The sequence below is a fragment of the Hemiscyllium ocellatum genome (assembly GCF_020745735.1).
Source record: "Hemiscyllium ocellatum isolate sHemOce1 chromosome 38 unlocalized genomic scaffold, sHemOce1.pat.X.cur. SUPER_38_unloc_3, whole genome shotgun sequence".
Lineage (NCBI taxonomy): Eukaryota > Metazoa > Chordata > Chondrichthyes > Orectolobiformes > Hemiscylliidae > Hemiscyllium > Hemiscyllium ocellatum.
Window position 1 is genome coordinate 541,717 of NW_026867521.1, and position 13,924 is coordinate 555,640.

General features: G+C 54.6%; 2 protein-coding genes across 2 annotated transcripts in view; one reads left to right on the forward strand and one right to left on the reverse strand.

The window, feature by feature from the left end:
* Positions 1–6,921, reverse strand: part of LOC132808757 (von Willebrand factor A domain-containing protein 7-like) — a 42,444-nt gene extending 35,523 nt beyond the window's left edge. Inside the window, exons 1-3 of the mRNA XM_060822201.1 lie at positions 6,748–6,921; positions 2,617–2,729; positions 1,962–2,078 (exon numbers count right to left, since the gene is read on the reverse strand). Coding sequence (XP_060678184.1) covers positions 1,962–2,078; positions 2,617–2,729; positions 6,748–6,859 — 342 coding nt within the window. The 5' untranslated portion in view covers positions 6,860–6,921. The remainder of the gene's footprint in view (positions 1–1,961; positions 2,079–2,616; positions 2,730–6,747) is intronic.
* Positions 6,922–7,260: 339 nt separating this feature from the next.
* The window catches only part of LOC132808760 (von Willebrand factor A domain-containing protein 7), a 48,657-nt gene continuing 41,993 nt past the window's right edge, over positions 7,261–13,924 (forward strand). Inside the window, exon 1 of the mRNA XM_060822204.1 lies at positions 7,261–7,323. Within this exon, the coding sequence (XP_060678187.1) occupies positions 7,261–7,323 (63 nt within the window). The remainder of the gene's footprint in view (positions 7,324–13,924) is intronic.

The following is a 13,924-nucleotide window of genomic DNA, read 5'->3' on the forward strand; positions in this document are numbered from 1 at the left end:
AGTCTTTTCCCTGGGGTGGGGGAGTCCAGAACTAGAGGGGCATAGGTTTAGGGGGAGAGGGGAATGATATAAAAGGGACCTAAGGGGCAGCGTTTTTCCCCCAGAGGGTGGTACGTGTATGGGATGAGCTGCCAGAGGAAGTGGTGGGGGCTGGTACAATGACAGCATTTAAGAGGCATCTGGATGGGGACATGGATAGGAAGGGTTTGGAGGGATATGGGCCGGGTGCTGGCAGGTGGGACGAGATTGGGTTGGGATATCTGGGTCAGCATGGACGGGTTGGGCCGAAGGGTCTGTTTCTGTGCTGTACATCTCTATGACTCTGCGGGTTTGTAAAGCAGTATCTGCCTTGATCTATCCGAGCTGGGACAGATGGATCGACCTTTGTTTTTCAGGGTGTTCAGTTATCTTCTCCTTGACCAGTGCCCCCAGGAGACGCCCCCCACTGCTGTCAAACGGCCTGCTCTGCTGTCTCCCCCCAGCCCCCACCCTCCCTCTACGTTAGCCTGCCTCCTCTGCTGAAGAAGGGAGTCAAATTGACACGTTTTCCAACACCTCTCCCGAATCCAGGGGGTTTTGGAAATCGTAACCGATGCACTGCATACGAAGTAGGGGCGGGAGGAGGCCATTCAGCCCCTCCGAGCCCGGTCAGCCACTCAGTAAGATCATGGCTGGTTTTATCATAGCCTCAGCTGCATTTACCCTAGTGCACCACCGGGAGCATCCTGTCGGGGCGGATCACTACCTGGGGTGGTGACTGGACCGTTCCAGACCGGAGAGGGTTACAGAGGGTGGGGGACTGGGCCCCAGACAATCACAGGGGCCAGGTTACAGAGAGGGGAGCAGGTCAGGCAGCAACCCAGGGGGCAGGAACGTCGGCGTTTCAGGCAAAAGCCCTTCCTCAGGAATAGAGGCTGGGGGTCTCTGGGATGGAGAGATAAATGGGAAGGGGGGGTGGGGGTGGGGAGAAGGTAACAAAGAGTACACTGGGTGAATGGGGGTTGGGGGTAAAGGTGATAGGTCAGAGGGGAGGGTGGGGCGGATAGGTGGGAAGGGGCAGGTAGGACAGGTCATGGGGAGCTGGAAGTTTGGAACTAGGGTGAGGTGGGGGAAGGGGAGATGAGGAAACTGTTGAAGTCCACATTGATGCCCTGGGGTTGGAGTGTTCCGAGGTGGAAGATGAGGCGTTCTTCCTCCAGGCGTCTGGTGGTGAGGGAGCGGCGGTGAGGGAGGCCCAGGACCTCCATGTCCTCGGCAGAGTGGGAGGGGGAGTTGAAATGTTGGGCCACGGGGCGGTGTGGTTGATTGATGCGGGTGTCCCGGAGATGTTCCCTAAAGCGCTCTGCTAGGAGGCGTCCAGTCTCCCCAATGTAGAGGAGACCGCATCGGGAGCAACGGATACAATAAATAATATTAGTGGATGTGCAGGTCAAACTTTGATGGATGTGGAAGGCTCCTTTAGGGCCTTGGATAGAGGTGAGGGAGGAGGCGTGGGCACAGGTTTTACAGCTCCTGCGGTGGCAGGGGAAAGTGCCTGGATGGGAGGGTGGGTTGTAGGGGGGCGTGGACCTGACCAGGTAGTCACGGAGGGAACGGTCTTTGCGGAAGGTGTAAAGGGGTGGGGAGGGAAATATATCCCTGGGGGGGGGTCTGTTTGGAGGTGGCGGAAATTCACCGTCCCCCATAAACATCGCATCATCCTCCGCCATTTCCACCAGCTACAGGCGGACCCCCCTTCCCCACCTCCCACCCCCCCATTCCCCCCACCTCCCACACCCCTCCCCACCCACCAGGCAGTCCATGGTTGAGTGAGCTTTTGCTGTCAGGGAGAGGGTCGCTCCCACCTCTCGAAGGCTCTGGGACAGGGGGAGTGTGAGGACAGTGTGAAAGACCCCCTGGGAGCAGGCTCCAGCTCCCCCCCCCCGCCCCACACACCCACTCACACACACACACACACTCACCGTACACTTGGTGTACTCCATCAGCCCCAGCACAGTGTCCTTCAGGTGGCCATCCTTCGCTGGGGCATCAGTGAAGACGTAAATATAGGAGACAGGGAGGGTACTGGTCAGGGCCAACTACAGGGGCAAGGCAGAACACAGGCATTAACACACAGCTCACACTCACACACACTCACACACACTCACACACTCACACACTCACACACACACACACACACACCACACGCACACTCACACACACACACACTCACACACTAACACACTCACACACATACACTCACACACTCACATGCACACTCACACACTCACACTCACACACTCACACACTAACACACTCACACACATACACTCACACACTCACATGCACACTCACACTCCACACACACACAGTCACACATACGCACGCTCACACATGCACACACATGCTGACACACACACACACAAACTCACAAACACACAAACTCACACTCACACACACTCACACTCCCACTCATCACTCACACACATACACACACTCACACACACTACTCACAGTTACACACACTCACACACACACGCTCTCACACACATACACACTCACACACACTCACACACTCATGCACACACACACAGACACACTGACTGTCACTGACCAATGGGGGTTACCCTGATGTACCTGGAGAGCCGAAAGGGACATTTCAGGAATATCGCCCCCTCCATCCGCTCGGAGTGTCCGCAACTCCTCAATAAACTCTTCGGGATCGCTCGTCTTGAAGACTGGACCAAAGTCTTGAACAAAATTTCAAATAAGTCAGAGGTGAAAGAACAACTCTCAGTCAGCGGGTCAGTGCTGAGGGAGTGGGCCCTGTCGGAGGGTCAGTGCTGAGGGAGTGGGCACTGTCGGAGGGTCAGTGCTGAGGGAGTGGGCCCTGTCGGAGGGTCAGTGCTGAGGGAGTGGGCCCTGTCGGAGGGTCAGTGCTGAGGGAGTGGGCCCTGTCAGAGGGTCAGTGCTGAGGGAGTGGGCCCTGTCGGAGGGTCAGTGCTGAGGGAGTGGGCACTGTCGGAGGGTCAGTGCTGAGGGAGTGGGCACTGTCGGAGGGTCAGTGCTGAGGGAGTGGGTACTGTCGGAGGGTCAGTGCTGAGGGAGTGGGCACTGTCGGAGGGTCAGTGCTGAGGGAGTGGGTACTGTCGGAGGGTCAGTGCTGAGGGAGTGGGCCCTGTCGGAGGGTCAGTGCTGAGGGAGTGGGCACTGTTGGAGGGTCAGTGCTGAGGGAGTGGGCCCTGTCGGAGGGTCAGTGCTGAGGGAGTGGGCCCTGTCGGAGGGTCAGTGCTGAGGGAGTGGGCGCTGTTGAGTCTCACAGATTCCCCACCCTCGGGATGAAGAATGTCCTCCCCATCTCTGTTCTGAAGAGTTGTCTCTTTACCCTGGGGCTGTGCCCTCGGGTCCTCAGTCTGGGATTTGACCTTTACCCTGCAGCTGTGCCCTCAGTCTGGGATTTGACCTTTACCCTGCGGCTGTGCCCTCGGGCCCTCAGTCTGGGATTTGACCTTTACCCTGCAGCTGTGCCCTCAGTCTGGGATTTGACCTTTACCCTGTGGCTGTGCCCTCAGTCTGGGATTTGACCTTTACCCTGCAGCTGTGCCCTCAGTCTGGGATTTGACCTTTACCCTGTGGCTGTGCCCTCAGTCTGGGATTTGACCTTTACCCTGTGGCTGTGCCCTCAGGCCCTCAGTCTGGGATTTGACCTTTACCCTGGGGCTATGCCCTCAGGCCCTCAGTCTGGGATTTGACCTTTACCCTGGGGCTATGCCCACGGGCCCTCAGTCTGGGATTTGACCTTTACCCTGTGGCTGTGCCCTCATGTCTGGGATTTGACCTTTACCCTGCGGCTGTGCCCTCAGTCTGGGATTTGACCTTTACCCTGGGGCTATGCCCTCGGGCCCTCAGTCTGGGATTTGACCTTTACCCTGCGGCTATGCCCTCAGTCTGGGATTTGACCTTTACCCTGCGGCTGTGCCCTCTGGCCGGGGTTTGCGGTAACCCTTGTGGATTCCTGCCTGTTTGTCTGCAATGTTAAATCCACCTTTTTTAAAATCTGTTGAAACCCTTTTTGCAAACCGTTGCCGTGTCTGAAAAACGAGGAGACCACGTTGACGGGAGTTTGCTGTGAAATTTGGGGATTGCAGTGTCGTTGCTGTGAAATATCTAACAAAGTGTTCGCGCTCCCATGTCTTAATTGGGACAGATCTACAACGCGTAGCGACCGATAAGGACCGCCAATATCCTAAACGTGAGGGAGAATCCCGGGATTCCGCATGGATGACGTTGGACGGTAACAGCAAGTGTTCGGAACGACGTCAGGTCAGCGGGCTGTCCTCGCTGAAGTGACTTGGGGTGTGTACCTGGGAGCCGAGAGGAGTCACTTCGAGATGTGGAAATCGCGAAAGAACACCTTTAATGCATCATCTGAGCTGAGATATCACCGTGTTTTTAATTAAACATGAAGTTACTAGATTACTTACAGTGTGGAAACAGGCCCTTCGGCCCAACAAGTCCACACTGACCCGCCGAAGCACAACCCACCCATACCCCTACATTTACCCCTTACCTAACACTATGGGACAATTTCCCATGGCCAATCCCACCCTAACCTGCACGTCCCTGGGCACTATGGGACAATTTCCCATTGCCAATCCACCCTGACCTGCACATCCCTGGGCACTATGGGACAATTTCCCATTGCCAATCCACCCTGACCCGCACATCTTTGGACTGTGGGAGGAAACCGGAGCACCCAGAGGAAACCCACACAGACACGGGGAGAACGTGCAAACTCCACACAGAGAGTCGGCCGAGGGTGGGATCGAACCCAGGTCCCTGGCGCTGTGAGGCAGCAGTGCTAACCACTGTGCCACCCACGGGAATGTGACTGAGAAGGAGTTCTGGGATTTATACACATTAATGAATGGAATCCTACAGGCCGTCCAAAAAGCTGAAAGATTTAACAGCAATCTCGGCGAGTGTTTGATATAATACGGGATGAGATTGTTAGATAAACTCTGCGCCATGTGTTAACATGCTCCTCAAACGCTGTCTTGTTCAGGCATGACCCTGCTGCTGTGAATCAACATTCTTAGGCGTGACACAAGTTAGAGCGCGATTGAGATTTCAGCTGATGGATGTTCACTGGGAGGTCCAACCAAACATCCGATTCCAACCTCACGATAAGCAATCACAACGGAGTCATAGTTGGGTGGTTGGCACAGCTGCCTCACAGCGCCAGGGACCCGGGTTCGATTCCTGCCTCAGGCAACTGTCTGCGTGGAGTTTGCACGTTCTCCCCGCGTCTGCGTAGGGTTCCGGAGAATGTGCAGGTTAGGGTGCCCGTGGTGTTAGGTGAAGGGGTAAACGTAGGGTATGGGTCGGTGTGGATTTGTTGGGCCGAAGGGCCTGTCTCCACACTGTAGGAAATCTAATACGAACAAAAACATTCGGCCTCCAAATGCTGTGCCGAGTGTTTATCCTAGCTAAGACCAAACTAACCGACACAGCCCTCAGTTTCCTGCTGATACCACCATATCCCGAAGACCGATAAACGTTCTGTTCTTGAGGTTTCTCACTAATGGTTCGTTCGATTGTCAACTTTGTCAAATAAATGTGTCTTGGCCGGGTTTTTATTTTCTTTAAAGCCTCTCACACAAAAGCAGGCCTTAATTAAAACTTGTAAACGCATCGACAAAAATCTGGGAAGTTGTGGCGTGTGTTGAATTGTCGGTGTGCGGCCTTTTAGGATCACAGTTAGGTCAAACATAGACTTCCAGTGAACAATGCTTCCCCATCCCTGCCCTGGTCTTTGCTACTGGTGGGAACATCTCTTCCACAACCACTCTATCCAGGTCCCTCATTGATAGAACATGGAACATTGCAGCCCAGTCCAGGCCCTTCGGCCCCTCGATGTTGTTCCGACCTGTGGAACCAGTCTGAAGCCCGTCTACCCTCCACTATTCCACTTTCATCCATGTGTTTATCCAATGACCATTGAAATGCCCTTAAAGTTGCTGAGTCTCCTCCTGTTGCAGGCAGGGTGTCCCACAGCCCTCCTACTCTCTGAGTAAAGACACTGTCTCTGATATCTGTCCTATATCTATCACCCCTCAGTTTAAAGCTGTGTCCCCTCGTGCTCGCTGTCACCATCCGAGGGAAAAGGCTCTCCCTGTCCACCCTCTGATTATCTTCTCTGTCTCTATTAAGTCACCTCTCAACCTTCTTCTCTCTAACAAGAACAGCCTCAAGTCCCTCAGCCTTTCCTCATAAGACCGTCCCTCCATTCCAGGCACCATCCCGGTAAATCTCCTCTGCACCCTTTCCAAAGCTCCCACATCCTCCCTATAATGTGGTGACCAGAACTGTACACAGTACTCCAAGTGCGGCCACACCAGAGTTTTGTACAGCTGCAGCATAACCTCATGGCTCCGGAACTCAATCCCTCACCCAGTAAAAGCTAACACACCGTACGCCATCTTACCAACCCTGCCAATCTGGGTGGCAACTTTCAGGGATCTACGTACCTGGACACCGAGATCCCTCTGCTCATCTACACGACAGAGAATCTTACCGCTAACCCAGTACTCTGCATTCCTGTTACTCCTTCCAAAGTGAATCACCGCACACTTTTCCACATTAAACTCCATTTGCCACCTCTCAGCCCAGCTCTGCAGCTTATACTTCCTGTAACGGGGAGGCCAGAGCTGAGTACAGCACATTGGCCGTGATAGGCGCTAGAGAAATGAAGGCGCGAGGACGGACCTGGATCATTGAAGGGCACCAGGATGTAAAACGCAGGTTGGGTGAAGCCCCGTTGGTGGTTGTTCACAATGTTAATGGTCCTCTGCTTGGCTGCCTCGATGTCGTCTCTCATGCTCCCCGTCGTGTCGATGACAAAGGTCAGGCCGGTGGGGTTTCCGAGGTTCAGGAACCTGGGAGAGGGAGGGAACAGGATCACACGAGTCAGCTGGAGATCAGTGAGGCTGCATCTCCTCACCCCCCGCTCCCTCAACAGCGGAAGGACGCTGCTAGGGGGGGATAGCTGGGAGCAGAGTTCCGCAGGGAGAAAGTGAGGACTGCAGATGCTGGAGATCAGAGCTGAAAATACGTTGCTGGAAAAGCGCAGCAGGTCAGGCAGCATCCAAGGAACAGGAGATTCGACATTTTGGGACATAAGCTGGAATGGCCGCTGCCTGACCTGCTGCGCTTTTCCAGCAACACATTTTCAGCTCAGAGTTCCTCAGGGGTCAGTGCTGTTTGTTGTCTGCAGCGAGGATGTGGATGAGAACGTACAAGGTGCGGTCAGTCAGTCTGCAGATGACACGGGCACCGCGGAGAGTGAGGAAGGTTCTCAGGAATGGCAGCAGGACCTTGACCAGCTGAGGGAGTGGACCGAGAAACAGGTCAGGGTGGATTGGCCATGGGATATTGTCCCATAGTGCCCTGGGATGTGCAGGTTAGGGTGGGTTGGCCATTGAAAATTGTCCCATAGTGCCCAGGGATGTGCAGGTTAGGGTGGATTGGCCATGGGAAATTGTCCCATAGTGCCCAGGGATGTGCAGGTTAGGGTGGATTGGCCATAGGAAATTGTCCCATAGTGCCCAGGGATATGCAGGTTAGGGTGGGTTGGCCATGGGAAATTGTCCCATAGTGCCCAGGGATGTGCAGGTCAGGGTGGATTGTCCATGGGAAATTGTCCCATAGTGCCCAGGGATGTGCAGGTTAGGGTGAATTGAACATGAGAAATTGTCCCATAGTGCCCAGGGATGTGCAGGTTAGGGTGGATTGGCCGTGGGAAATTGTCCCATAGTGCCCAGGGATGTGCAGGTTAGGGTAGATTATCAATGGGGAATTGTCCCATAGTGCCCAGGGATGTGCAGGTTAGGGTGGATTGGCCATGGGAAATTGTCCCACAGTGCTCAGGGATGTGCAGGTTAGGGTGGGTTGGCCATGGGAAATTGTCCCATAGTGCCCAGGGATGTGCAGGTTAGGGTGGGATTGGCCATGGGAAATTGTTCCATAGTGTCCAGGGATATGCAGGTTAGGGTGGATTGAACATGGGAAATTGTCCCATAGTGTCCAGAGATGTACAGGTTAGGGTGGATTGGCCATGGGAAATTGTCCCATAGTGCCCAGGGATGTGCAGGTTAGGGTGGGATTGGCCATGGGAAATTGTTCCATAGTGCCCAGGGATGTGCAGGTTAGGGTGGGTTGGCCATGGGAAATTGTCCCATAGTGTCCAGGGATGTACAGGTTAGGGTGGGTCACCCATGGGAAATTGTCCCATAGTGCCCAGGGATGTGCAGGTCAGGGTGGATTGTCCATGGGAAATTGTCCCATAGTGCCCAGGGATGTGCAGGTTAGGGTGGATTGAACATGAGAAATTGTCCCATAGTGCCCAGGGATGTGCAGGTTAGGGTGGATTGGCCGTGGGAAATTGTCCCATAGTGCCCAGGGATGTGCAGGTTAGGGTAGATTATCAATGGGGAATTGTCCCATAGTGCCCAGGGATGTGCAGGTTAGGGTGGATTGGCCATGGGAAATTGTCCCACAGTGCTCAGGGATGTGCAGGTTAGGGTGGGTTGGCCATGGGAAATTGTCCCATAGTGCCCAGGGATGTGCAGGTTAGGGTGGGATTGGCCATGGGAAATTGTTCCATAGTGTCCAGGGATATGCAGGTTAGGGTGGATTGTCCATGGGAAATTGTTCCATAGTGCCCAGGGATGTGCAGGTTAGGGTGGATTGAACATGGGAAATTGTCCCATAGTGTCCAGAGATGTACAGGTTAGGGTGGATTGGCCATGGGAAATTGTCCCATAGTGCCCAGGGATGTGCAGGTTAGGGTGGGATTGGCCATGGGAAATTGTTCCATAGTGCCCAGGGATGTGCAGGTTAGGGTGGGTTGGCCATGGGAAATTGTCCCATAGTGTCCAGGGATGTACAGGTTAGGGTGGGTCACCCATGGGAAATTGTCCCATAGTGCCCAGGGATGTGCAGGTTAGGGTGGATTGGCCATGGGGAATTGTCCCATAGTGCCCAGGGATGTACAGGTTAGGGTGGATTGGCTATGGGAAATTGTCCCATAGTGCCCAGGAATGTGCAGGTTCGGGGGAATTGGCCATGGGAAATTGTCCCATAATGCCCAGGGATGTGCAGGTTAGGGTGGATTGGCCATGGGGAATTGTCCCATAGTGCCCAGGGATGTACAGGTTAGGGTGGATTGGCTATGGGAAATTGTCCCATAGTGCCCAGGGATGTACAGGTTAGGGTGGATTGGCCATGGGAAATTGTCCCATAGTGTCCAGGGATGTACAGGTTAGGGTGGGTCACCCATGGGAAATTGTCCCATAGTGTCCAGGGATGTGCAGGTTAGGGTGGATTGGCCATGGGAAATTGTCCCATAGTGCCCAGGGATGTGCAGGTTAGGGTGGGTTGGCCATGGGGAATTTACCATAGTGCCCAGGGATGTGCAGGTTAGGGTGGGTTGGCCATGGGGAATTGTCCCATAGTGCCCAGGGGTGTACAGGTTAGGGTGGATTGGCCATGGGAAATTGTCCCATAGTGCCCAGGGATGTGCAGGTTAGGGTGGATTGGCCATGGGAAATTGTCCCATAGTGCCCAGGGATGTGCAGGTTAGGGTGGATTGGCCATGGGGAATTGTCCCATAGTGCCCAGGGATGTACAGGTTAGGGTGGATTGGCCATGGGAAATTGTCCCATAGTGCCCACGGATGTACAGGTTAGGGTGGATTGGCCATGGGAAATTGTCCCATAGTGTCCAGGGATGTACAGGTTAGGGTGGGTCACCCATGGGAAATTGTCCCATAGTGCCCAGGGATGTGCAGGTTAGGGTAGGTTGGCCATGGGAAATTGTCCCATAGTGCCCAGGGGTGTACAGGTTAGGGTGGATTGGCCATGGGAAATTGTCCCATAGTGCCCAGGGATGCGCAGGTTAGGGTGGATTGGCCATGGGAAATTGTCCCATAGTGCCCAGGGATGTGCAGGTTAGGGTGGATTGGCCATGGGAAATTGTCCCATAGTGCCCAGGGATGTACAGGGTAGGGTGGATTGGCCATGGGAAATTGTCCCATAGTGTCCAGGGATGTACAGGTTAGGGTGGGTCACCCATGGGAAATTGTCCCATAGTGCCCAGGGATGTGCAGGTTAGGGTAGGTCGGCCATGGGGAATTGTCCCATAGTGCCCAGGGGTGTACACGTTAGGGTGGATTGGCCATGGGATATTGTCCCATAGTGCCCAGGGATGTGCAGGTTAGGGTGGATTGGCCATGGGAAATTGTCCCATAGTGCCCAGGGATGTGCAGGTTAGGGTGGATTGGCCATGGGAAATTGTCCCATAGTGCCCAGGGATGTACAGGTTAGGGTGGATTGGCCATGGGAAATTGTCCCATAGTGCCCAGGGGTGTACAGGTTCGGGTGGATTGGCCATGGGAAATTGTCCCATAGTGCCCAGGGATGTGCAGGTTAGGGTGGGTTGGCCATGGGGAATTGTCCCATAGTGCCCAGGGATGTACAGGTTAGGGTGGATTGGCCATGGGAAATTGTCCCATAGTGCCCAGGGGTGTACAGGTTAGGGTGGATTGGCCATGGGAAATTGTCCCATAGTGCCCAGGGATGTGCAGGTTAGGGTGGATTGGCCATGGGAAATTGTCCCATAGTGCCCAGGGATGTGCAGGTTAGGGTGGATTGGCCATGGGAAATTGTCCCATAGTGCCCAGGGATGTACAGGTTAGGGTGGGTTGGCCATGGGAAATTGTCCCATAGTGCCCAGGGATGTGCAGGTTAGGGTGGATTGGCCATGGGAAATTGTCCCATAGTGCCCAGGGATGTGCAGGTTAGGGTGGGTTGGCCATGGGAAATTGTCCCATAGTGCCCAGGGATGTGCAGGTTAGGGTGGATTGGCGTGGGAAATTGTCCCATAGTGTCCAGGGATGTGCAGGTTAGGGTGGATTGGCCATGGGAAATTGTCCCATAGTGCCCAGGGATGTGCAGGTTAGGAAGGGTTGGCCATGGGAAATTGTCCCATAGTGACCAGGGATGTGCATGTTAGGTTGGATTGGCCATGGGAAATTGTCCCATAGTGCCCAGGGATGTGCAGGTTAGGGTGGATTGGCCGTGGGAAATTGTCCCATAGTGCCCAGGGAGTGCAGGTTAGGGTGGGTTGGCCATGGGAAATTGTCCCATAGTGCCCAGGGATGTGCAGGTTAGGGTGGATTGGCCATGGGGAATTGTCCCATAGTGCCCAGGGATGTGCAGGTCAGGGTGGGTTGGCCATGGGAAATTGTCCCATAGTGTCCAGGGATGTGCAGGTTAGGGTGGATTGGCCATGGGAAATTGTCCCATAGTGCCCAGGGATGTGCAGGTTAGGGTGGATTGGCCATGGGAAATTGTCCCATAGTGCCCAGGGATGTGCAGGTTAGGGTGGATTGGCCATGGGAAATTGTCCCATAGTGCCCAGGGATGTACAGGTTAGGGTGGATTGGCCATGGGAAATTGTCCCATAGTGCCCAGGGATGTGCAGGTTAGGGTGGATTGGCCATGGGAAATTGTCCCATAGTGCCCAGGGATGTACACGTTCGGGTGGGTTGGCCATGGGAAATTGTCCCATAGTGCCCAGGGATGTGCAGGTTAGGGTGGATTGGCCATGGGAAATTGTCCCATAGTGCCCAGGGATGTGCAGGTTAGGGTGGGTTGGCCATGGGAAATTGTCCCATAGTGCCCAGGGATGTGCAGGTTAGGGTGGATTGGCCATGGGAAATTGTCCCATAGTGCCCAGGGATGTGCAGGTTAGGAAGGGTTGGCCATGGGAAATTGTCCCATAGTGACCAGGGATGTGCATGTTAGGTTGGATTGGCCATGGGAAATTGTCCCATAGTGCCCAGGGATGTGCAGGTTAGGGTGGATTGGCCGTGGGAAATTGTCCCATAGTGCCCAGGGAGTGCAGGTTAGGGTGGGTTGGCCATGGGAAATTGTCCCATAGTGCCCAGGGATGTGCAGGTTAGGGTGGATTGGCCATGGGGAATTGTCCCATAGTGCCCAGGGATGTGCAGGTTAGGGTGGATTGGTCATGGGGAATTGTCCCATAGTGCCCAGGGATGTGCAGGTTAGGGTGGGTTGGCCATGGGAAATTGTCCCATAGTGTCCAGGGATGTGCAGGTTAGGGTGGATTGGCCATGGGAAATTGTCCCATAGTGCCCAGGGATGTGCAGGTTAGGGTGGATTGGCCATGGGAAATTGTCCCATAGTGCCCAGGGATGTGCAGGTTAGGGTGGATTGGCCTTGGGAAATTGTCCCATAGTGCCCAGGGATGTGCAGATTAGGGTGGATTGGCCATGGGAAATTGTCCCATAGTGCCCAGGGATGTGCAGGTTAGGGTGGATTGGCCATGGGAAATTGTCCCATAGTGCCCAGGGATGTGCAGGTTAGGGTGGATTGGCCATGGGAAATTGTCCCATAGTGTCCAGGGATGTACAGGTTAGGGTGGGTCACCCATGGGAAATTGTCCCATAGTGCCCAGGGATGTGCAGGTTAGGGTGGGTTGGCCATGGGGAATTTACCATAGTGCCCAGGGATGTGCAGGTTAGGGTGGGTTGGCCATGGGGAATTGTCCCATAGTGCCCAGGGGTGTACAGGTTAGGGTGGATTGGCCATGGGAAATTGTCCCATAGTGCCCAGGGATGTGCAGGTTAGGGTGGATTGGCCATGGGAAATTGTCCCATAGTGCCCAGGGATGTGCAGGTTAGGGTGGATTGGCCATGGGGAATTGTCCCATAGTGCCCAGGGATGTACAGGTTAGGGTGGATTGGCCATGGGAAATTGTCCCATAGTGCCCAGGGATGTACAGGTTAGGGTGGAGTGGCCATGGGAAATTGTCCCATAGTGTCCAGGGATGTACAGGTTAGGGTGGGTCACCCATGGGAAATTGTCCCATAGTGCCCAGGGATGTGCAGGTTAGGGTAGGTCGGCCATGGGAAATTGTCCCATAGTGCCCAGGGGTGTGCAGGTTAGGGTGGATTGGCCATGGGAAATTGTCCCATAGTGCCCAGGGATGTGCAGGTTAGGGTGGATTGGCCATGGGAAATTGTCCCATAGTGCCAGGGATGTGCAGGTTAGGGTGGATTGGCCATGGGAAATTGTCCCATAGTGCCCAGGGATGTGCAGGTTAGGGTGGATTGGCCATGGGAAATTGTCCCATAGTGCCCAGGGATGTGCAGGTTAGGGTGGATTGGCCATGGGAAATTGTCCCATAGTGCCCAGGGATGTGCAGGTTAGGGTGGTTGGCCATGGGAAATTGTCCCATAGTGCCCAGGGATGTGCAGGTTAGGGTGGATTGGCCATGGGAAATTGTCCCATAGTGCCCAGGGATGTGCAGGTTAGGGTGGATTGGCCATGGGAAATTGTCCCATAGTGCCCAGGGATGTGCAGGTTAGGGTGGATTGGCCATGGGAAATTGTCCCATAGTGCCCAGGGATGTGCAGGTTAGGGTGGATTGGCCATGGGAAATTGTCCCATAGTGCCCAGGGATGTGCAGGTTAGGGTGGATTGGCCATGGGAAATTGTCCCATAGTGCCCAGGGATGTGCAGGTTAGGGTGGGTTGGCCATGGGAAATTGTCCCATAGTGTCCAGGGATGTGCAGGTTAGGGTGGGTTGGCCATGGGAAATTGTCCCATAGTGTCCAGGGATGTGCAGGTTAGGGTGGATTGGCCATGGGAAATTGTCCCATAGTGCCCAGGGATGTGCAGGTTAGGGTGGATTGGCCATGGGAAATTGTCCCATAGTGCCCAGGGATGTGCAGGTTAGGGTGGGTTGGCCATGGGAAATTGTCCCATAGTGCCCAGGGATGTGCAGGTTAGGGTGGATTGGCCATGGGAAATTGTCCCATAGTGTCCAGGGATGTGCAGGTTAGGGTGGATTGGCCATG